Source organism: Xenopus laevis, chromosome 1S, assembly GCF_017654675.1.
Source record: "Xenopus laevis strain J_2021 chromosome 1S, Xenopus_laevis_v10.1, whole genome shotgun sequence".
NCBI classification, from domain to species: Eukaryota; Metazoa; Chordata; class Amphibia; order Anura; family Pipidae; genus Xenopus; species Xenopus laevis.
In genome coordinates, this window is record NC_054372.1 from 29,078,903 (window position 1) to 29,105,190 (window position 26,288).

The 26,288-nt window shown below is 38.4% G+C and overlaps 1 protein-coding gene across 1 annotated transcript; it reads right to left on the reverse strand.

Annotated features, from left to right (window-relative positions):
* Positions 1-2,771: 2,771 nt before the first annotated feature.
* chic2.S (cysteine rich hydrophobic domain 2 S homeolog) lies at positions 2,772-21,501 on the reverse strand. The gene is given in 6 exon segments (NM_001093064.1): positions 2,772-3,877; positions 6,950-7,009; positions 7,177-7,233; positions 15,380-15,535; positions 15,630-15,684; positions 21,300-21,501. Coding segments are annotated over 6 exon segments (501 nt in total). The 5' UTR covers positions 21,422-21,501; the 3' UTR covers positions 2,772-3,826.
* Positions 21,502-26,288: the final 4,787 nt, after the last annotated feature.

Sequence of the window (26,288 nt, forward strand, 5' to 3'; positions counted from 1 at the left end):
TCAGTGTGGTCTGGGCTGCTTAGTGATCATCATAAACAAAGCTGCTTGAGTTCTGCATGGCTGGGAAGTAAGGCGGGGGCTCCCCCTGCTGTTCATAAGTATGATTGTTTCTCTGCTCAGCAGTTAGGGACTGTGACAATTCTAGCATTTCTAGCCTTATCCACAGCACTAAATGAAGGGAGAATTTCACTGCATACAGTCAGCTTTCTTATAAAAACGGTACACATTTTTTTAATTAAAGTATATTGGAGATAGGTTTCTTTTCATTAAAGAATGGGATTTAATTTCTTTGCCTTTCCTTGTCCTTTAATTCAACAGCTCTCCAGTTTGCATTTTAAATTGCCCTAGCAACCACACATTGATTTGAATAAGAGACTGGAACATGAAATAGGAGAGGGGCCTGAATAGAAAGAGGAGTAATAAAAGTAGCAATAACAGTAAAATTGTAGCCATACATTTCATATTGTATTTAGATGGAAACAGTGACCCCCACCTTTAAGCTGGAAAGAGTCAGAAGAAAGCAAATAATTAAAAACTATAACATAAATAAAAAATGAAGACCAATTGAAAAGTTGCTTAGAATTAGCCATTATATAACATATTGAAAGTTATCTTAAAGGTGAACCGCTCCCTTTATGTGTCAATCCACTTTCTTTAACCATTATCCCATTAATTAGTAGCTTTCTACCTATGTTGAGATCAAGGACTAGATTCACAATCACCCTATACACCTCTTGTACATGCTGTATTTCCCCATTATAACAATCCCAGAACTAGGGTGTTCCAATGTAGTATGTTTCATGGAACCCCGACTTCTGCTTTTACTGCATAAACATACTGTAGTGCTACAACCAGCCAATGTCTTTAGGCTATGTGTATCAAGCTGAATTAAAATATAATAAAATTTAATAATAATAATAAAGTGTTTTTGATTCAAAAAGTCCTGAGACTGAACAGAATATAGTTGAATCCTCGATTCATTAGAGCTTGTGTATAAATTTCAGTACCCCAAAAGCACACACCCAGTAGTCAAAGCAATAACTAGGTCTAGTACAAATTTTTTTCAGTTCATAAAACAAAGTATTACCGACCCAAGTATAAGCCGAGGTGCCTAAATTTTACCTACGAAAACTGGGAAACCGTATTGACTAGAGTATAAGCCTAGGTGAGCGCTATGGACAAGGCTTTTGCTTTAGGGCCTCTGTTTCACTATTGCTGACGCTAAGTCACAAAATGTCACCTAGCGCCGAAACACACGCAGCATCGGGCAAACCTAGTCCCTGTGCAGGTGAGAGCACATAAGAGCTGGCTTCCAGGCTGGGCTCACTCTCCCCAGGGCTGCCTGTTCCATGCACTTACAACATGTAGTGCGGAGGAGGAAGAGGGAGAACACTGCAGAACACGTTTCAAATCTCCCTCATTCTTCTGCACTATGGAGCATCCAGCTACACAGCGGAAACACACAGCAATTCCTGCCCTCAAGAGCAAGCCACGCACCATAGGAAGTCTTCGATCTTTCACCTATCGCTTTGCGAGCACCCCCTCCTGTTGCCACATGGTCCTAGCGATGGGTCCCTTAGACGCAAAACCCCCATGCGCTTGTGAGCATGCTCTCAAGCACCGGAGCACCCAGCACTGACTCGAGTATAAGCCGAGGTAGACTTTTTCAGCACATTTTGGGTGCTGAAAAACTCAGGCTTAAACTTAAGTATATACGGTATATCAGTATATAGCAGTGTATGAACTTAACTTGTTATTAGCAATGAATATATACATCAATAGCATAATGGAAAGTTAATGAAACTGCACCAACACATATCTGTGTTTTTAGGTTTATCCATTTTAATGGGATATAAACAAAATGACAATTCATATCTAAGCCAAGCATCATACAATTACATACATGGACATCTGAGTTTCATTTTCCTTAGCTAAAAGCTAAAGTGCAAACCATTGCCAGCATTGGTAAAGCACCCAAAAAAAATATTAATGGCTGGAGCAACGGAGTTAGATTTACTATCATGAAAGAAGGTGAACAATTCTTCTGTATACATTTCAATTTCACCCACAGTGTGCTAATATTGTCTATATAGCCTTTCATATATAAAAGGAAAAAAAAATCTATTTTCGCTTTGTTGGAATTTATACAGAGTTAGAGATTTTTGTATAGAAGACAAATAATTTTTTCATCTACCACCCACAATGTCTGCTACAGGTGGTTAATAGTTATAATAAATAAATGGTTTTGCTTCCAATAAGGATTAATTATATCTTAGTTTGGATCAAGTACAATGTACTGTTTTATTATTACAAAGAAAAAGGAAGTCAATTTTAAAAATCTGGATTATAATGGAGTCTATGGGAGAAGGCCTTTAGGTTATTTGGAGCTTTCTGGATAATGGGTTTCCGGATAATGGATCCCATTCTTGTACTAATAAGAAGAGCAGCGTGAATTCTAATTCCATAGTGGTAATCATTTACTTTACCATTCTGAACAGAGAAATGGCATTTAAATGCTACGTTACATACCACAATAGTTGATGCACTATAGAAACAATCGGTGAATAAATTGTATTACTTGTGATAAGTGATAAGGCCCAAAATAACAAGGACCGTCTATTTTGTTTAATCTGTACATAAAACCTAATGTAAACATAAAACCCATGTGTACGTTTGTGTGTGTGCGTTTCAAAGCAACCACCCTGTGTCGGATTTATTGTTGCGCAGCATTCGATAAATTATGAACAATCAGTCATAGAAACAATATTAGGTAACAGAACGACAACAGTTTTTAATTGCATTAAAACTCAAGAACCAAGACCCTCCAGCACACGTTCTCTTGACAGAACCACATCTTCCTGAGTGCCAGCAAATTAAAAACATGCACACGGTGTATTTCCATGGATAATCTACTTTATGGTGGGAAAAAAAGCAATAATTCCAACTCTTAGAGGCCCATTTATCAAAGTCCAAATTTATCTCATCATTTTCTGAAAACTACCCGACCAAATCCGCACAGGTTTTTTCCCCTTATTTATCAATACATTTTCCAAGAAAATTTCCAGTGCAGGAAAAAACCCGAAAAAGTCGAATTGTATCAAATTTTTGGATTTTCCACCTGATTTTTGCTCAAAAACCACAAAATCTTCGGATTATTGCATGAAACCCAGCGCAGGTCAAGATATCTTCGGGACTTCTCCCATTGATTTATATGCAACCTCCGTAGTTCAGAGATTTTCGGTTTCTGTCTTTTTCCATCCTCGGGGTATAATAAATCTCGAAAAATTTGAGTTTTTATTTTTCCATTAAAAACTCGGATTTTATAGTAAAAAAAACAAATTTTTAGGATTTTTGGCATTCGGACTTTAATAAATAACCCCCTTAGATTCAGGTCTTCTGCAGAACCAGCTGACAGGACATCTTGTAGGGAGATTGAGATTTCTAATGGTGCAGTGACATATTGGTTCCCAAAATGTGACCAAATAAAATTCTGTGCCGCCGACATCAGTTTAGAGTCCAAAGATGAGAACCACACGGGGGGAAAAACATAAACAGACCTCAAATATTCTGCACAGGCTGGCATGTGCCACGTGCAAATTTGTTGTGAAAATATATCTGCTTAGGCACAGATTATCAAACAGATTTTGGCAAAACTCAATAAAGATCCATTAGATTATACAGAGAAAAAAAATAATAAAGGAGGGAATGGGAAAAAAACCCACAAGAGATTTAGAAGAACCATTGTAATGTCACCACTGGAAAAGCACCAAGCAAGGCACCATTGGAAATACAAGATACTCGGTTAAGTCCTTACAAACAGACAATGCTAATCTGGCCGAAAAATCTGTGTCTTTGGTAAAAATTCTATCAAGATGACCTGTTGAAAAGGAGAAACAACAATTAGTCAGAAACTGCGTCAGATCAATCATATTAGCTCTACGTTTGTGACATTTATTACCTACTTAAACTTTAAAGATATTTAAGTGAAAAGGGAGTAAAGTAATAAAAAGGTCAAATCAAACAAACACCAAGTTAGATAAAGCTCCTTTTACCTTGGGAACCATTAGATGCTGCTCAGTGGGTGTTGCAGAGCAATAAACAACAACACATACAAAGTATGAAAAGAGAGGTACAAACATATGGTTGAGAGGTCATTAAATCTGTTAAAGTAAGCACCGGCTAATTATTAACTGACAACCTCAGCTATACAGTTCATCACAGTTGCATGCCAAAACAAAAGGACAATCCCTTTCATAGCATCCTCACAATACAACTATATCTTGCAGCTAATCAGAGCCCTTAAAAACTAATTAATGAGAGTGTGAAGGGGTCTATTGCAGGGCTTTTGCTTGAGGTCAAAGAAGAAACTAGAAGTTGATGATGTTAGGTCCAACGTACAATGGCACCTACTGATAAAAGTTTTAATAAATGATATGGCTGCTAGCAGCCTGAAGAAAAGGCTTCGATGTTACGGTCCCCATAGACGCAAAAATCTTTCGTTGGTGAACGATCGATTTCAGCTCAATCTGACCAATCCATCAAATTATCGTGAGGTTAGTGGGAATCGAACGATCGTGCTGCTTACGATTTTTCGGCCGACATCTGTCAGAATTGATTGGCCAGGTTAAAAAAAAATGTATTGGTCCCAGTGCAATTTATCTATGTTTGCAGGGACAAACAGGCAGCTACCCTCCGTTTTTCTGGCAATATTGCTTGAAATGGTCTTTTTAGTTGATAAATCGTACATTTAAACGATCGTTTCGAGATAATCGTGGTCTCGCGATTACGAATCTTTACATCTATGGCCAGCTTATCTCTCATAAAATACAGTAGGTCACTGTTGGTAAAAAGAGAAAACTAAAATAGTGAAACTGTGTTTTAGTGAACTACTTCTTCAAATGGAAGATTGCAAGCTTTGTAGGTCAGATATTCATTAATGCTAATATACAGAGTGTTTATTAAGATAATGCATCAGTTAGTCTAAGGGTCATGGAACTGGGGGTGGAAATTAAAACACCAACCAAAAAATTCAGCATGTATTTTAAAAACTTTGCTTTTTATATTCAGTGCCACCCAAAAAGGGCCAGATAAATACACAATTTTATTGTGGTTGAAACTATAAATTTACATTGTAAGATCACTTATTTTGCTCACAGAGTACACTAATGATTATGCTGGCATTGTGTGTTGTCAGCAGGATAACACACAGCACTACTTTAAGGTGTTAAATATTCTTCATAGCAGTGAGGAAAAAGTCCCCGCTGGTGACATTCCATGTTAAAATAATATGCATGGACCGTCCTGTGAAAGTTCCCCAATTCCCTGATCTGCAAAATTATTTTGGAAGTTAATTTTAATATTGACTCTAAGGAAGTAAAGTATTTTGCTGACCATGCCTAGGGAAAGCAGATATTGTAGATATTGTAAGAATACATTACTGGCAGTACAAAACACTTAAAGGAATTGTTCAGTATAAAAATAAAAACTGGGTAAATAGACTGTGCAAAATAAAAAAAACTTTTCAATAGTTTGCCAAAAATGTAATGTATAAAGGCTGGAGTGACTGGATGTGTAATAACAGAACACTACTTCCTGCTTTGCAGTTCTCTTGGTTTCCACTGATTGGTTATCAGGCAATAACCAATCAGAGACTTGAGTGGGGCACATTGGTCATAACTGTTTGCTTTTGAATCTGAGCTGAATGCTAAGCATCAACTACAAACTAGCTGAACAGTTATGTCCCATGTGGCCCTCCTTATAGTCGCTGACTAACTCAGAGTTAAGAGAGCTGAAAAGCAGGAAGTAGTGTTCTGCTATGTTAGATATCCACTCACTCCAGCCTTTATAAATTACATTTTTGCCTAATAACGATTAGAAACATTTTTATTTTGCACCGTCTATCTATTTAGCCAGTTTTTATTTTTACACTGAACTGTTCCTTTAAATGAATAGTAAGGTTATGTTACATGGGTGTTGTTGCCTAAGGGTTCTATCCACCACACAGTGTTACATACCAATACAAGCTGAACAAAATATCTTTCAGTTTCACACACAGTGAATGCCTGACATCAACTTGCAGGGAAATTGTGCAAGCACTGTTATTCCCCTGTATATGGTCTGTATAAAGTGCATGGGAAAGCAGCACAAAAACTCAAAATCGCATGTGTCCATCAGCTTAACCAAAAGCTGATACTAAATTGAAGCATGGGGACACTGTTCAAGTGCAAGTGTAAATCAGTAATTCCATTTATGGAACTCATGTTTTTCTTTCGTTACAAAGAAACACATTTTTTAAAAAATTGTTTTTTATGTTACTGGTCCTTTAAAGGTGAACCACCCCTCTCACACAAAATATATTAAAAATCGTTTTAAAAAATACTACTGGTAACTTCATCATTACAAACCAATTTAAAAGAATATAATTTAAAAAAAAATTGTTGATCTGGCGGCATTTTAGGATAAAAAAAATAAATAAAACCTATACTACCTTTTCCCCCCCTAAATGTCCAAGATAAATATTTTTCCCTTTATTCTCTGTTGCATAACAGCCAGAATAGGAAGCATAAGATTTATTTCCATACTTGGGTATGGCCACTTTATGTAATGCTAATCAACTTTCATACTTGCTGTGCAGCCAAAAGTTGGGATTATTCTTCATACAGAAGCCAAAACTTCACACTACATCAATGAACGCCTGGGCTATTTTATCTTTGCAATTAATTAATTATTTTTTTTTTTTTTTTACAGCACAGCAAAGTTCAGTCTTTAAGCCCTTCATATCTTTATAAATCAGTCGGGCATATGCATCTGTGAATTGTATAAAATCCTTCCGCTCGGGTGATTAAAATCTTGACACCTTTTGCTGATTAATAATCATGGAAAGAATAAGATCAGAGGCAAAATTAATGATTGTTTAATCGAGAGATTCACAAAACTCCCTTTAACTTACATATTCCATCATGTTATTCGTTTCACATTTCCTTTTGCTCAGCCTCCAGTGCAAGCACAGCTGGAAAAGAGGGACAGGAATAGAAGAATAATGAGCTCTGTTTTATTGCAGCGCACACACTAGCCCCATTTATCCACCTTTCATATTTTAAGCTTAACAAAAGCATCTGTTTCCATACTGTGCGATTTAGACTTCATCTCTGCGAAGCTGCTCCCCGCGGCACTCACCTTGTGGTATAACCTATTGTTTTCCCATTCCAATAACTTCTCAATCGATCTTCGTGTCTGTAAGACAAATGGGGGAGGATTTTTTTTTTACTCTTGACTAGTTGAAAAGAGGAGAAAACACGGCGCAGCCGTTTTATTTATATATGAGAAAAGGAAAACTAGAGGACAGTCAATGACTTCAGGGTGGCCATTGATATGAAAGCTTTAGCGTTAAATAGTAACTAAAAAGGCAATAGACTTTCCCCTGGGAGAAAATACATTGAAATGGTTGAGTTCACTTAAAACAACTTCATATAATTGTATGCAAATAGGCCTATAATGACTTGGAAAAGTGGAATTAACAAAAACTTGCAACACTATTACATAAACATTGATTTCATTCTTGACTTTAACAGTAACAAAAACGTATCAAGAATCACAATAATTACTTCAGGTTGGTTTTTCACAAGTGAATCTGTGCTAAAATTTTGGTTTCCCTGGAAAAAAAATAGTGTTTTCTCCCTCATCCCCAATGAATTTGGCACAAGAAAAAACAAAGAAAATAACGCAGAAGTATCAAGTACATACACAGTCCAGTGAAGTACAGCACTCAACAGGTCTTGTGCAAACAAAAATAAGGGTTTTTTTTTCAATTCAATTTATTGTATCTCAAAGTAAAACTGACTCATGTGCTTATATTCTTTCAGTACAAAAAAAATAAATAAAGTTACTTTAACACATTTCCCCCGATTTACACACACACACAACACACCCGCCAGAGTATTTTTTTTTTTTTTTCAATGTTGTCGCTCACAAAGATCTTGTAGAAGCTTCTCTCCTTTTAAAAGAAAATAGGGCAGCAGTTATAGTCACACTTTGTGTAAATTTGTTGCCAGTCAGCCTCCAAATCAAAAGAAAATAAGGCTGGGGAGTGTAATTAACATTCAGTTCAGTCATTTTGTCCCTTGTCTAGCCCCGAGCTTTGTTCCAATTGCCATCTGAATGCTGGAGGCTGGAGGCAAATCGATTTGATTCTAAATCGCACCATGAAAAGAACATGATCTAACTGCTTTCAGCTCTCCGTAAATCTGTACAGGGTCTTTGGCACAATGCAACTTTCAATTTATAAAGCAGAATGTCTCTTCAATGACTCGGTGAAGGGGGTTTGGGAGGGAGAAGGAGGGAACAAAAAGCGAACAAGGAGCAGACATAAAAATTCCAATAGTTGTTTAAGCATTATAGTTCATTTGCATCACGAACCTCTCAAACTGCCTCACGAGTCTATGGAGATGTAACCTTGACAAGCACATATTGACAGAGCTCATTGACTCTCAAAGGCTACTCTATCAATGGAGAAAAATTGCAATAGGTTCTACTTGAAACAGACATCTGCCTGCCCACCCGTTGCTAAATCAACAGTAGGATGATTCATAAAAAACTAGTGATGCCTTTTTCAGCAGGATTCAGCCAAATCCTTCTGCCCAGCCGAACCAAATCTGAATCCTTTTTTTAATTTCCAGGTTAAAGGGAAAATGAACTAAAAAAGACAAATACTGTAATACGCAACACAAGAAATTGCCAAAAAAAAGAGCCAAATGCAAAGTTGCTTATCCCTTGTGGTGTTATGGCAGGCTCTTTGATCTATTTCACACACTGCCATGAAAACCAATTCAACACAGATCAGATACATGTGGAAACACAGAATTCATGGCTCCCACTTAGTATCATAGCGCTGCTACCACAAATTCTACATTAATGGGTGCATATTTGGTTGCACTTAAAGGGGTTGTTCACCTTTGAGATAACTTTTAGTATGGTGTAGTGTGATACATTTTTTATTATTGAAGGTCTTTGAGTTAGCTTTTTATTTAGCAGCTCTTTAATTTGCATCTTAAGCAATCTGGTAACTAGGGTCCAAATTAACCTAGCAACCATGCATTGATTTGAATAAGAGACTGGAATATGAATAGAAGAGGCCTGAATAAAAGGATCAGTAATAAAAAGTAACAATAACAATACATTTGTATCCTTACAGAGCATTTGTTTTTTTAGAAGGGAGTCAGCAATGCCCATTTGAAAGCTGCAAAGAGTCAAAAGAAAAAGACAAATAACTATAAAACTACAAAAATAAATAATGAAAATTGAAAGGTTTAGAATTGGCCGTTCTATAACATAATAAAAGTTACCTTAAAGGTGAACCACCCCTTTAAAATGTTAAAAGGAAAGTATACAAAAAAGTTTGCATTTAAATCTTTAAAGCTCAAGAGAAAACAGTGTGTGTGTGTGCGTGTGTCTCAATTGTTTACACACTTTACTTTTTAATGCTAGGGTGCTACCTGAAATGAGTTTACTTACTATCCAACCTGGTAACCCACAAAACTGGAAGTGACGTCACCTTGGCCCGGAAGTAATGTCACTATGGAGGCGGGTGAACCAGGTTAAGAGAAAAAAATTGAGTGATCATCAGGGGTGGGTTGAAAGGTACACAATGCACAGTATAGCTGGATCCCCAGGTAGGTACCAGCACACCACATGCCCTGTTGGTTAATCAGGAACTTCCTACCTGACCATTCTGCGGGTACCCAATATATTGCAGGTCTCTAAACCAAGATCCCTTTTTCATGCAAAATTACAGTATTTTGATGGAAACACCCTTTATTTCTGCTGCTCTCACATATTAAGGAGGCATCATAGATTTTGGACAGATTCACAGACTGATAATTATGCACACCAAGAAGATAGATAGATAGATAGATAGATAGATAGATAGATAGATAGATAGATAGATAGATAGATAGATAGATAGATAGATTTCCATGTAAACACTTGAAGCATAAATGCCAGAGAGAGATAACTGTAATGGTATGTTCCTTTATTGGAGATCTGCCTGCCACCTTTTAGTGAGAAAGGTAAAAGTTTTACTTTAGGAAAATAATGTATGATAAAATGTATTTTTGTGTGCTTCTGTTTTTAGTGTAATTTTACTTTACAAACGGTGTATATTGTATTAAAAAAAAAATAAATAAAAATAAATAAATAAAAAATAAACCAGCCTGTATTGTGTTTAATACAGATTCCTGCAATTGTGAAAGTTCCCTTGAAATGACTCCTGATTATAAGACAATACAGGCATTTTTGAGCTGCATGGAAAATGACCCATGGAAAGTGAGCAATGGCAATAAGCACTGCACCAGCATTGAAGTTGTATTCTTAAAGCAATATTGCTCAGTAAGACGGACCAGACACAGCAGCGCCATAAAAATGCAGTAAGTATTCCAAGGAGGATTTGCATAAATCTGGCTCGATATTCTGTTTCTGCTACGGGCAGAGGAAGTTTTAATTAGTTTTTCTATATCAAAACAACAAGACAGCAGTATTTCCTCACTTCTGATGTTTGATTACAGTGTAATACAATGAAGGCAAAGCTTTCATAATAATGTTAGTATTCAAAATTACAGCAAGATGGCTGAGAGTTTTGATAAGCAGAATTCTCATTGGTAAAATGTATTGCATTTGTAATTATTTTTTAAGCCATGTTTTTGAAATTAACGAGCAACAGGGTACAGTTTATGAAGGGTTTAGACCCCTGCATAAAAGCATAGTGTGGGGCAGCCAATAAAACACATGGAATTGCTCCCTATTAATTTCAATGGCAATTGCATGGACCCACATGGGAAATAAACAGCCATTTATACAGTATATATGGTAAATGTAGGGCAATGTACACTGAGAGATATGTAGTGCTTTGCCCAGCACACATGTAACCTGCCCACCCATACAGCATTAATTGTCCTCTAGGAGGGGAAAACAAAATGATATATATATATATATATATATATATATATATATATATATATATATATATATATATATATATATACACACTGTATCTATACACATACATACAAACAAAGTTTGGGAACCCGTCTCAGCCTGCATAATAATTTACTCCACTTTCAACAAAAAAAGTTAACTGTTATTTCTTTCATTTCCCAGGAACATCGGAGTACTGGGGTGTTTTCTGAACAAACATTTTTAGTGAAGCAGTATTCAGTTGTATGAAATTAAATCAAATATGAAAAACTGGCTGTGCAATTGTTATTTTGCAAATTTGAATGCATGTAACTGCTCAATACTGATTACTGGTGACACCAAATTAGTTGGATTCGCTTGTTAAGCCTTGAACTTCATAGGCAGGCGTGTCAAATCATGAGAAAAAGTATTTAAGGTGGCCAATTGCAAGTTGTGCTTTTGTTTGACTCTCCTCTAAAGAGAGACAGCAAAGGATCCTCAAAGCAACTCTCAATAGATCTAAAAACAAAGATTGTTCAGTATCATGGTTTAGGGGAAGGCTAAAAAAAGCTATTTCAGAGGTTTAAACTGTCAGTTTCAACTGTAAGGAATGTAATCGGGAAATGGAAGGCCACAGGCACAGTTGCAGTAAAACCCAGGTCTGGCAGGCCAAAAAAAATAAAGGAGAGGCATATGCAGAGGATTGTGAGAATGGTTACAGACAACCCAAAGATCACCTCCAAAGATCTGCAAGAACATCTTGCTGCAGATGGTGTATCTGTACATCGTTCTACAATTCAGTGCAATTTGCACAAAGAACATCTGTATGGCAGGGTGATGAGAAAGAAGCCCTTTCAGCACTCACACCACAAACAGTTGCTTGTTGTATGCAAAAGCTCATTTAGATAAGCCACAGTCATTTTGGAACAAAGTGCTTTGAAATGATGAGACAAAAATTTTTAGTTATTTGGTCATAACAAAAAGCGCTTTGCATGGCGGAAGAAGAACACCGCATTCCAAGAAAAACACCTGCTACCTAATCTAAAAAGGCATTTATGCAGAGGGAGAAGTACAATATTCTGGAATGGCTGTCCCAGTCCCCCGACTTGAATATCATGGGAAATCTATGGGATGATTTGAAGCAGGCTGTCCATGCTCGACAGCCATCAAATTTAACTGAACTGGAGAGATTTTGTATGGACGAATTGTCAAAAATACCGCCATCCAGAATCCAGACACTCATCAAAGGCTATAGGAGGCGTCTAGAGGCTGTTACATTTGCAAAAAGAGGCTCAACTGAGTATTTAGGTAATATTTCTGTTGGGGTGCCCAAATATATGCAACTGTCTAATTTTGTTATGATGTATATTGCATATTTTTTGTTAATCCAATAAACGTTATGTCACTGCTGAAATACTACTGTTTCCATAAGGCATGTTATATATTCAAAGGAAGTTGCTACTTTGAAAGCTCAGCCAATGATAAACAAAACTCCAAAGAATTAAGAGGGGTTACCAAACTTCATATGACTGTATACAGATATTTTTTTTTTTATGGAGTTTAACAGATAATCCAATTCTTGAATTAGTTTACAGATTCACACACATTTCTTTTAGAGAATAATAATCAGTAGTAAGTTACTTATTTAAACCATATTATGACATGACTTAAGTCACACATTTCAAACCAAGGAGAAATGTATTGTCTGTGCGCTGTCAACTCCAAGCTGAGTTAATTGGAACTGGAGCGAATTTTATTGGGGAGGGGGATTCCAGGAGGGTAAAGGAAAATGAGAAAGCTGCTGTCAAAGAATTGCCCTGTCAAAAACCCACAACAATCTAGATGAAACTGCATTACAATATGTAAAATAGTTAATAAAAGATAGTGGCATGGTTCAACAGATTCACCCCAAACACAGTATGGTATTGAGCTGTGTTGAATTGAATTGAATTCCGTCCGGGTAGCTCAATGTTAGAAGAGCCAGTATGTAGCCAGTATGTAGTTCCTCAAATTTATGAATGCATATACATATAACTTTATTTGTAAAGTTATGTAAGGAACCACAGCACTGTACAATGCATAAAAGAACAATGTATAAAAGTACACAAAGGGAGGACAAGTCTCATGACAGATACAATAAATACACACAGAGCTTATATAAGGACATCCAGGTTATTGGCTAAGTGGTAAGAGACACAGTAGGAAGCAGGACCCTGCTGCGAATAGCTTACAGTCTGAAGCTGGCCATAGACACAACGATCCGATCGTACGAGGATTCGTACGATTTTCGGAACGTGTGTGGAGAGTCCCGACATTTTTCGTCTGGCGGAGATCGGTCGTTTGGTCGATCGGACAGGTTAGAAAATTTCTGTCGGCTGCCGATAATATCGATCGTACGATTTTCAGTGGGAGACTGTCACTAGCTTTGTCAAACATAACAATCGTATGATTGCTGTTAGAGGTAGAACATTGGCTGATCTGTTCATTACTACTTTATTTGATCGGAATGTTAAGACTTTGATCTTTATGGTTAGTGGCAGGTCGGGAGATGGAAAAGTCCGATCGTACATTGATTCGTACGATCGGATCTTTGCGTCTATGGCCAGCTTTAGTGGGAATAAGGGGAATGTACAAAGAGAACACTTTTTAAGCATTACTGAAAGGAAATGTATGGGAAGATAATGAAGTAAGACTGCCAGAACACCAATCAACTAGTGCAAATCATCACATGAACCAAACTGCATATACGCTTGGCCATTTTGTCCAATCCTTGTCCTGAAATTATATTAAAAAAAAAAAAAAAAAAGCAAAACAAGAACTTTGGCAAAACAAAGAGGCAAAACGCGTCACAAAGTTTCAGCATCAATACATTTAAACATGAGATCTGCTCATGCTCATAATAGGAGCCATCTCTGCAGAAATGTAATTTGAATTTTCGAATATTTTTATGGTCAAAACACTCAAATTCTAATTGTGAATGATCCAAACTCAAATTGGATTTTAATTCGAATTTTGAGATTTATCAAACCCTGACCCTTTACTATTCGCCACCTTAAACCTGCAGAGTTCATGTATAAGTCAATGGGAGAGGTCCAAGGACCATTATGAACATGTTGCTACTCTTGCTGACAATCACGTTTTTTTTTTCAGAAAAGAATTTGAGTTTAGTCGAATTCAATTCGTATTCGATTCAGGATTTCAGGTCGGTAATATTCGTTTTAGATATTCTATTTTTTCATTAAATAACCCCCCCCAATCAAATTTCTAGTATATCCGAATTTGCAAGTTAAAAAAAATTGCATGATTTCAAAATTCGACCTTTCATAAATGTGCCTCTAGATGTTACAATTTTTAACTAAAACTACTTAACCCATTTAACTATTTGTATTAGGGCAGGACTACATGGTCATTTATGCTGCGATCCAACACGCTGCGCAAAATCGCAGGTGTCCCGTTGGATGTGACGGAAATAAGGAAAGTAATTCAATAGTCGGATCGTGCCGCAGCATTGATGCGATGCGACTGTCGGATGCAGACTATGCACGCTGCGTCTGCATCCGACAGTCGTGTCGCATCATTGCGCCATTGATGCGACACGACTATCGGATGCAGACGCAGCGTGCATCAACGCTGCGGCACGATCCGACAATTTAATTTAGTTACCTTATTCCGACTGGACGCCTGCGATTGCAGCGCGTCGGATCGCGGCGGAATCGCCCGTGTATTCCTGACCTTAGGGGTAGTGTATCTGACTTTAAAGGAGAAACAAAAACTTTACCAAAAGAAAACCCTACCCCCACCCATGTAGACCCCCCTCCCTCCTCCCCCCCAGCCTAGCTGCCCCCCCGGGGAAATGCCCCATACCTTTTACTTACCCCTTGGTGCAGAGTCACAGCATCGGAGATCACGGAGCCATCTTCCGGGTCTTCATGTCTTCTTCCGGCAATTTCCGTCCTTTTTGACGCATGCGCAGTTGACGCAAACCAGTAAATTGCTCCAACTGCGCAAATGTCGATTTGCCGGTCTCCGTCTCAGTTTGCCGAAGACCCGGAAAATGGCGGCAGTGAACTCCGATGCTGTGACTCTGCACCGAGGGGTAAGTAAAAAGTTAAGGGCATTTCCCCGGGGGGTGGGAATACATGGGGTGGGGGGGGGTTGGGGTTTTTTTTTGGTGAAGGGTTTGTTTCTCCTTTAAGTAGAATCTGGCACAAGTCATAGGTATGTCAAAGTAACAATAAACACACAGATAAAATATGTTCTGCACATCAACAATAACCAGAACTACAACCAATGGGTATTAAAGGAAAATTGAGAATTCTTATAAAAAAACAACATACCGTTACACAAATAAACAACCAATGAGAATGCAGTTAAAACATTACATTATTAAGCTGTAAGAATAAATGAAAAAGCAAAGAATTTTTCAACTTACTCTTTTACTGAGACACACAACTGGCCACATGCTGCAGCCCAATGTACAGCAACAGCAAAGGCATCCACAAAGTAGCCATCGGACATTGATTGGAAGATTCTTCTTAAGACAACTGTTGACTCGGTTAATGCTAGATTTAAATTCTTCAGGTGCTACCTGGGTGAGTGGTGGGGGAAGAGAACATGTGTGTTAAAGCCTAATGCCTAGTATTAAAGATAGAAAAGCTTTTAATTGTGTTTTTGACACATACCTTGCCAGTTAAGGATGAAGGGAATTCTGCTTCAAATTTGTTGCTAAGACCAAAACTAAAGAAAAATGAAAATCATTAGATATCATCCTTCTGCACTTCGACTGCAAAATGTAGATTATTTGAACATTTTATTTTGGCAGAGGATGTAAAACAATGAAAAAAAAATATTAAGATCATTATTATGAAACTATCTATAAATGAATCATATTTTTTTTAAAATTTAAAGTCACTACAGTTTTCCCTCAATATTTTTTTTATACGGTTTCATTTTGCATACCAGTAAATGTGTTTTGTTTTTTTTTTATTTGAGTGTTTAGACGAATTCAACTTTGCACAAGACGTTTCACATCAACTCACAGACAACATATTGATAAAGATCCATGAAACACAGAGCAGATGCCAAGATTCCCAAGAAAGCAGCAACAAAATGCCTGCTGTGCGGTTTACTTAAAGGAAAACTATACCCCCCAAACAATGTAGGTCTCTATTAAAAGATACTGAGTAAAACAGCTCGTGTGTAAAACCCTGCTTCATGTAAATGAACCATTATCATAATAATATACTTTTTTAGTAGTATGTGCCATTGGGTAATCATAAATAGAAAATTGCCATTTTAAAAAATAAGGGCCGCCCCCTGAGATCGTAAGATTCACTGTGCACACATACAAACCACATGTTAGGTCACATGAGCCAATTAACAGACAGAGTTCTGCCTTTTGCTTCCTCACTTCTTCCTGTTACAGTTAGTGTTGTAGTATTTCTGGTCAGGTGATCTCTGAGGCAGCACAGATACAGTCACGAAATGGTGGCTCAAGGCAAGAGATGTAAAAGGGCAATATTTATGTAAATATATATTCCAGTTTGGTAAGATTCCTTAATATGTCATTCAATTTGATATAAACTATCTGTTGCTTAAGTATTCATTTTGGGGGTATAGTTTTCCTTTAAAGACAATCATACTGACCTACTCTACCAGCCCAAAGGTTTTGAAGCCAAAAGTCAAAGTAATGTTCCATGAGGTTCAATGTTGATAAATGCAAGGTTATGCACTTTGGCAAAAATAATATAAGTGCAATTTATACACTAAATGGCAGTCTGGAAAAAAGGCACTTGTGAGGGGACATGATTACACTTTACAAGTACATTAGAGGACATTATAGACAAATAGCAGGGGACCTTTTTACCCATAAAGTGGATCACCGTACCAGAAGCCACCCCTTTAGACTAGAAGATAAGAACTTTCATTTGAAGCAACGTAGGGGGTTCTTCACAGTCAGGACAGTGAGGTTGTGGAATGCACTGCCGGGTGATGTTGTGATGCTGATTCAGTTAATGCCTTTAAGAATGGCTTGGATGATTTTTTGGACAGACATAATATCAAAGGCTATTGTGATACTAAGCTCTATAGTTAATTTAGGTATGGGTATATAGAATTTAATTAAAAGTATGGAGGGGTGTGTGTATGGAAGCCGGGATTTCATTTGGAGGAGTTGAACTTGATGGACTTTGTCTTTTTCAACCTGATTTAACTATGTAACCATGTCATTAATTGTATGTAATTTTTATTTCTAAATTACACTGTTTACACTGCAAATAATTCACTCTAGAACATCGCTATCCAACTTCTGGTTCCGCGGGCCGGAATTCTTCTGGTCTACATGGTGGAGGGCCGATAATGGAAGCCAGTGTTAGCCACTCCCTGTTTTTAGACCAAACGCACTTTAAACCACACCCATATTAACACAAGATCATGTCTACATTAATAGCACATATACAAAAAAATATATATTAATTATAGTGGGATGCTAACGTCTAAAGGGCCTGTCCAAAGGGCCCATAGTTACTGGGATAAAGCCCCCAGTTCAAAGGATACACCAATCCAAAACCAAAAAATTATCCCATGACTCAATATTATTTTAAAAATATGTCTTTATTTCAAAAATCATTAAAAAAAAAAATAGGCATACAGACCACATGGTATTCCGCCTTACGCGTTTCATACTCTCTGGTAATTAATCATAGGCATGCATGACAATGACTTGAAACATGTACAGGTATGGCCATCTGTTATCTAGAAACCCATTATCCAGAAAGCTCAAGATTACAGGAAGGCTGAAACAACACAAAAATGACTGGTACCCTTGAACAAAATAGCGGTATAGTAGATTACAGAACAGTATAGTCTTATGCACCTCCTCCACAGATCTGACTTCCAGTGAAGGCTATGAGAGTGGCAAGGACAATGGCATTGTATAAATTTGCATACAGATACTTAAGGTGGCCATACACGGGCCGATAAAAGCTGCCGACAGACCGAGTCGGCAGCTTATTGGCCCGTGTATGGGGGCCCCCGACGGGCTTCCCCGATCGAGATCTGGCCGAAAGTCGGCCAGATCTCGATCGGATGGGGTTAAAAATCTGTTCGTTGATGCGGTCCTGCGATCCGACCGTTTGCGAACGCTAGGATCCGATCGTGGGGCCCTAAGGCCCACGATCGGATCAGCCCGATATTGCCCACCTCAAGATGGGCATATCGGAGGGAAATCCACTCGTTTGGCGACATCGCCAAACGAGCGGATCTATCCATGTATGGCCACCTTTAGAACTGAATTGTTAGCTCAGCAGCAAAATGAAGCCTTGGTCACTAGGATTGAACATTTCAGTATGGCTGACTCACCAAGAGGGGAAAAGATGGATTAGATTCATCCATGAGTGGGGTTTAATAGTAATCAACTGAACTAAATGGAGGTTAATCAGCTTACTAAATGGGGCATTCACCATGATCATAATCCTCTAAATGCAATACTTTATGTGATGATAGGAAGGCCGGTAGCCCTAACTGGCAACTAAAAATATGCAGAGTCTTCTATTTAACAACCACTGGCCTGTAGTGTCTCACAATGCTTGCTATTTGTGGCAATTTGAAGAGCTCCATACTGCAATGATTGCTGCTACCTGTAGTAGCAATAAAATGCTTTGGGTGTTATAGCTCTTACATGAAGAGGTATTTTGCCTTTACATGTAAAATATAGGAAGACTTTTACTAAAAACCCCTGTATATACATGTTACTTCAAAATAGTTGGATAACTAGACTCTATGCTCCTGGGCATTTTTGTTGACACGAGCTCTGTGATTATATACTTGTACCTCATGCTTCTTAACCAACAAAACCCTCCTTGTAATAAAAATAATATTTTCTATGTATCTTCAAGCTTTGGTTCGTCAGCTCTTGTAGGATTGTAACAGTGACATCTAATGTGCAACACTGACACTGAGTTCAACATCTAGGGGGTTATTAATCAAAATCCGAATTTTTCTGATTTTTTAATTTAAAAAAGTCTGACCAAACTAGAATCCACAATTCAACCTTATTCATTATGTAAAAAGCTTAATTTAATTGGATAGGGGAAAAACTTGATAAAAATGAGCGAAAACTCTAATCAAATGACTCGATTTTTTCAAGCTTTTTTCCCAAAAAGTCAGATTTTTTCATATTTCTGCCCAAAAAGCCTGAAATAGTCGGATTTTCGTTCTAATTCCAACGCAGACCACAGAAATTTCAAAATATGATAGGGACCTCTCCCATTGACATATATACAACCTCATTAGGTGTGAGGTGGAGGATTTACACTTTTGTGACTTTTTGCAGCATCAGGCCTTAATAAATCTTGAAAAAACTTGAGTTTTGCCCCCAAAAAGCTTGACCAGAGTTTATTAAATAAACCTCTCAATGTCAACAGATTCCAAGTGAGCCATACTCTTCAACAGCTTTCAGTGGATACTCAGTTGGGATTATAGGTCATTAAAGGAATAGTAACAACAAAAATTGAGTGTTTTAAAGTAATGAAAATATCATGTACTGTTGCCCTGCACTGGTAAAACTGATGTGCTTGCTTCAGAAACACTACTATAGTTCATATAAACAAGCTGCTGTGTAGCAATGGGGAATATTGAAAAAAGGCTATTTGGCACAGGTTAAATAGTGGATAACAGATATCACCATTATGTTCTACAGAGTTTATCTGTTATCTGCTGTGTAACCTGAGCCTTTTCTCCTTTGAACGGCTGCCCCCATTGCTACACAGCAGCTTCTTTATATAAACAATAGTAGTGTTTCTGAAGCAAACACAGTCGTTTTACCAGTGCAGGGCAACACTGCATTATATTTTTATTACATTAAAACACTAATTTTTTGATGTTACTGTTTGATGATCCCTGGACTACAACTTCCAGTGTGCAGCTCGGCTGGAAGCCAAAAAACACTTGTAGGCCCACAATTAGTGGGGATACACTTAAGTAGGTATCTTAAGTAGGATTAGTTTAGGGGTAGTTCACCTTTAATTTAAATTTTAATATCATGATATTCTGCAGTTCTTTTTGTAATTATTTAGCTTTTGTTCAGTTGCTATCTAGTAACATCGGGCTTACTTTACCTTAACAACCAGGCAGTGGTCTGAACGAGACTGGTAAACGAATAGGGCTGAACATAAATAAAACGAATGAAGGCAGAGCAATAGTTTTTATGCTGCCTAAGTCTGCGATCCCCAAAGACCAGATAACATTTTAAAATACAAGCTGGAATGGGGCAAATAGCTGAAACACTATTAAAAACACCAGCTGCCATATTGTTAGGAATAGTACGATATCACATACCAAAAGTAAACTTAATCAAAAAGGCAGCTGAACTGTAACAATTCTAAATCAGTATTCAGAGACATGTTTAGTTTCATTGATCTGACACACAGTCTGTGCCTCTTGGACCCTGTGCCTTTAAGTCAGAGACACACACTCAGATTCAGGGAGATTTAGTCACCCGGTGATAAATCTCCTCTTCTTCGGAGCGACTAATCTCCCCGAACTGCCTCCTGCCGGCTAGAATCTAAGGGCAGTGACACACGGTCAGATTCAAGGAGATTAGTCGCACGTCGACAAATCTCCTCTACTTTGGGGCGAATAATCTGCCCGAACCGCCTTCCTGCTGACTAAATTGAAAATCGCCGGCGGGGTGGCACTAGAAGCACTTCGTTTTCCGAAGTTGCTTCACGAGGGAACTTCGGTCGACTTAGACAAATGAAGCGCTACGAGTGCCATCCCGCCGGTGATTTTGATTCTAGCCGGTGGGGAAGCTTTTCGGGGAGATTAGTCGCCCCGAAGAAGAGGAGTTGTGTCGCTGGGCTTAATCTCCCCAAATCTGACAGTGTGTCTCTGTCCTAAATCGCCGGCGGGGTGGCACTCAGGGCACTTCATTTTCCAAAATCGCCCTAAGTTTTCTCATGAGGCAACTTTGAGCAACTTAGAAAAACGATATGCCCCAATTGCCATCACGCCGGCGATTTACATTCTAGCCGTCGGGAGGCAGTTCAGGGAGATTAGTCGCCCGAAGAAGAGATTTGTCGCTGGGAGACTATTCTCCCTGTCTGACCGTGCGTCTCTGCCCTTAGAAGGCAGCAGGGTTGATTTTGGCAATATTCACCATGAATACAATTGCCAGCAGTCTTTACCATTCAGGTACTTTGTTTTGGGTTCTGGGGATGACGCTTGGGAAATCCTAGGCACAGGTAGGGTCCCTCCTGTACATATTACTTACTACCCTAACCGTACCCCCTTTCCCACAGAAATGCGCATGTTTATCTCTCCCGTTCGCCACAATATCTCCCCATTGGCCTTACACTGTGACGTGCCCACATCCTCGCACCACTACCGGGTCCGGAGAATACTTCAGCAGCTGTTCCTCCAACGCCCGTTCTTCGTCTTCGTCCTCTTCCTCGTAAATTTCATCAAAATCCGCCATTACGAGATTTCCGGCCGCAGACGTTTTGTTATCCTGTTTCCTCCCCGGTCCAGTTACCAGGAAGAGGAGGCCGCCATACCCAGCTGCGACGTCATGACGCACAGCCGCAACTTTACGTCACTGTATCAAACGCGAGCACAGGTTTTTTTTTTTTCTTTCAAGTTGAGGAACTTTATTTCGCAACACAAGAAGGACAAAAGCAAGAGAATAGGAGATTCAAGCAGATGTGCTTCATTCATTACTAGAACTTAAACACTCACAGCTACATATATACGCGTGGCCGCTCAGTTTGTCACTTTAGGGTTGTAATAACATTTACAAAGTTTGCAAAACTACAGTAACCCGTAGCAACCAAAAATAAATGCTGTGTTTGCCTGTGCTGTTCTATTGTCTGCCCTGGTGGTGAAAATATTCAATAAATGTATATTGGAAAGCTGCTTTGAATTGTCTTTTTCTGCGTTAATTAAAACCAGCGGTGTACATTGTCGGACTGGCCCACCGGGATACCAGGAAAACTCCCGGTGGGCCCAGGGGTTAGTGGGCCTCTTGCTTCTAACTATTTGGCCTATTTCATGGCCATTCCCTATTTCTTTATAGAAACAAAGAGGCTAAATAATGGACGAATAGAGTATTGTATGTAGAGAAAAGAGACTAGGAGAATAAAGAGGTTGAGTGAGGAGACTAGGTACAGTAGTTTGGAAAGTGGGCCCTCAGCCTAAGGTTTTCTGGTGGGCCCCTGGGATCCCAGTCTGACATTGGTGGTGTAACTATAGTGAGGGGGTGGGGGGGCAACTGTATGGAGGCCCAGGAAAATGGAGAGGGGGAGAGCAGGGTGGGTGACCAGTAGGGTTGCCACCTGGCGGGTATTTTTATGGCTTATACCAATGTTATTAATAGGGAAAAAAGATGAATATATAGGAAGGCCGGTATTTTTTCCCAGAAAAGGTGGCAACCCTAGTGACCAGCGAAGGTTGAAGTTATACCACCGAGTGAAACCATGATAGACCTGTAGTAGCCAAAGATATTATGAAAGCCATCCTAAATGGCTAGAGTAAATGCACATAGCTTAAAGCAAACCTTGGTCAGGATAGGCAGCCAACAAGCACGATCTAGAAAAAACAGCAGGTTAGGCCATCAGAAGGCAAAGTTATAGAAAAAGCCAAACAGAAGAGCAGACACCAGATATTTCCACCCAAAGGGGAGAATTTATCAAAAGGTCAGACTGCCTGCCACAGTTCAGCAGAATATAAATCCATGGCTTTATTCACTTCAATAGGAGATTTAGACTTCTCTTTTGACCAACTGTCTGTTCACGGGTTGATAAACAGTGTGAATATTCCCAAAAGAAGATCAGCTGAAGTTGTCAAAGCTAGTACAGCAGAAAAAAGCAAGTATTTATATTTCTATATTCTTATCAGGGGCATATCACATTAAACATCACCTTATATACATTTTAATAAAATAAGTACTTATAAATGATTAGAGAGAAGCAAGTACTTTTGTGGTTCACTTATCCAATGTGTATACACCATAAAAGCTGCAAAAAAATAAATGCAGCCAGTTCATCACCCTCTTTTTCACTGGGTCATGTTAATCTAATCTAATTAAATAACTGATTGAAACGAAATGATTTGTAGAAGGTGTTGAAGCTGTAATAGCTGCTTAGAAGGGATTTCTTACAACCTGCACATGATGTTAAGCTGAAACTGACCTGAAATGCTTTGGCATACACTTAGTCATAGAAAAATGTGAATGACTTACATAAAGAATAAAATACCAGCATGCGAGCAAATCTTCCACTGAATAAGGGTAATTGTTTGTGCCTCGTTCACAGAGGATAATGCTCTTAAACTGTAACTTGGTACTGAAATACGCCTAATTTCCAAGTCATTTTCTTTCGGCATTCATGAATGTTTCCCTTCTCATATTATCACTCTAGAAACGAATTTCATTGTTTTAACATAAATGATATTATTGACTTGTCCATGGCATGCCAGATAATGTAATCTAATATTAATGTATTATTAATTATGCTCAGCCCATTTATTTACAAATAAATATATAAGCGTAGACTAATTTTACTCTGTTTCTCTATTGGGGAGTCTGAAATCAGGGATTAAGGATCCAGATAGGTGTTAGTACTCAGGAATGTTGCATTGAGTACTGATATTGTGAGAAATAGAATTTGCTAAACTCCTCAAAACAACTGAACACAATCCGATGAACTGACCCATCTATCAATACATGAATTCAATTTATTTGCACTTTCCTGACGCTCAGCAAACATTTTAACAGGAATTAGCAAATACAAATTTTGATCAAATTGCTGGGAATTCTTCTGAACCTTTTAAGCACCAGAAGTTTTTTAAGTGCCAGAGGTTTTTTGAACATCTTGGGGTTCATTTATAAACTTCGAGCAGCACAGAATGATTCACACAGTGAATGTATTTGCCCTGCGCATGGATATATTTATAAAGCTGGATAAGAGTGGTGTATTTAATGTGCAAACAGAATTGCACATTTTTTTGCACTCACACAAACACCAATCTCATTTGCAAAAATTTGTTCACAATGCGAATTCGCAAAAACTGGAAAGATGGGCAAATCAGTGCAATATTTAAGCGTTCAGGAAAAAACTCAGGACTAGCACCTAACCCGGGCCCAACCTCCCTCAATCCGTGCCGATCCATGCCCGACTTGCCACTTCCGTTTATAGATCCGTGGGCCAGTGTAGTTTTCTGCTGATAGGAGCACCTTCCCGGCGTTTCAGGTAAGTCAATACAATCACTTGGGGATGCCAAACATTTGGCACCCCCAAGTGCGAACAGACGTTCCTCCTCCTTTAAAGCCTTTTATCCACATAACGTAAATTCAAGTGTCACTTGAAAAAGGGTTTTTACCCGAAACATGTAGTGTGTGTCTGACACTGCTAAAATAAATGAATATTTGCAGTTTAAAAGTACTGCTTTAAAGCTGTTTATTCCATTGTTCTACAATTCTTTGGATCACTTTAGGGGTTGCACAGACTCCTGGAATTTTTACAGCTACACAAACTTTCTATCATAGTTAAGTTAAATTGGGTTGAAAAAAGACAAAGTCCATCAAGTTCAACCCCTCCAAATGAAAACCCAGCATCCCTACACACACCCCTCCCTACTTTTAATTAAAATTCTATATACCCATACCTATATTAACTATAGAGTTTAGTATCACAATAGCCTTTAATATTATGTCTGTCCAAAAAATCATCCAAGCCATTCTTAAAGGCATTAACTGAATCAGCCATCACAACATCACCCGGCAGTGCATTCCACAACCTCACTGTCCTGACTGTGAAGAACCCTCTACGTTGCTTCAAATGAAAGTTCTTTTCTTCTAGTCTAAAGGGGTGGCCTCTGGTACGGTGATCCACTTTATGGGTAAAAAGGTCCCCTGCCATTTGTCTATAATGTCCTCTAATGTACTTGTAAAGTGTAATCATGTCCCCTCGCAAGCGCCTTTTTTCCAGAGAAAACAACCCCAACCTTGACAGTCTACCCTCATAATTTAAGTCTTCCGTCCCTCTAACCAATTTAGTTGCACGTCTCTGCACTCTCTCCAGCTCATTTATATCCCTCTTAAGGACTGGAGTCCAAAACTGAACTGCATACTCCAGATGAGGCCTTACCAGGGACCTATAAAGAGGCATAATTATGTTTTCATCCCTTGAGTTAATGCCCTTTTTTATGCAAGACAGAACTTTATTTGCTTTAGTAGCCACAGAATGACACTGCCCAGAATTAGACAACGTGTTATCTACAAAGACCCCTAGATCCTTTTCATTTAAGGAAACTCCCAACACATTGCCATTTAGTGTATAACTTGCATTTATATTATTTTTGCCAAAGTGCATAACCTTGCATTTATCAACATTGAACCTCATTTTCCAGTTTGCTGCCCAGTTTTCCAGTTTAGACAGATCACTTTGCAAAGTGGCAGCATCCTGCATGGAACCTATAGTTCTGCACAATTTAGTATCATCTGCAAAAATAGAAACAGTACTTTCAATGCCCACCTCCAGGTCATTAATAAACAAGTTGAAAAGCAAGGGACCTAGTACAGAGCCCTGCGGTACTCCACTAACAACACTGGTCCAATTAGAAAATGTTCCATTTACCACCACTCTTTGTAGTCTATCTTTTAGCCAGTTCGCTATCCAGGTACAAATACTATGTTCCAGGCCAACATTCCTTAATTTAACCAGTAACCTTTTGTGTGGCACTGTATCAAATGCTTTAGCAAAGTCTAAGTAAATCACATCCACTGCCATCCCAGAATCGAGGTCTCTACTTACATTCTCGTAAAAAGAAATTAAGTTAGTCTGGCAAGATCTATTACGCATAAAACCATGCTGGCACAAACTCATAGTATTATGATTTGCTATGAAGTCCAGTATCTTATCCTTTATTAACCCTTCGAAAAGCTTTCCTAATACTGACGTCAGACTAACTGGCCTATAGTTTTGAGGCTGAGAACGGGATCCTTTTTTGAATAGAGGCACCACATTAGCAATTCGCCAGTCTCTTGGCACAATACCAGATCTCAATGAATCCTGAAAAATTAAGTAAAGAGGTTTGGCAATCACAGAGCTAAGCTCGCTAATTACCCTGGGATGAATACCATCTGGCCCTGGACCTTTGTTAATCTTAACCTGTTCAAGTCTCTTTTGAATTTCTTCTTGTGTGAACCATGCATCATTAGTTGTATTACTAGAATTGGGAGTGTTAAGAAGGAAACCTTCACTTACTGGTTCTTCATTTGTGTAAACAGATGAAAAATACGAGTTCAGAATCTGCGCTTTTATTTTGTCTTCATCAACCAGCTGATC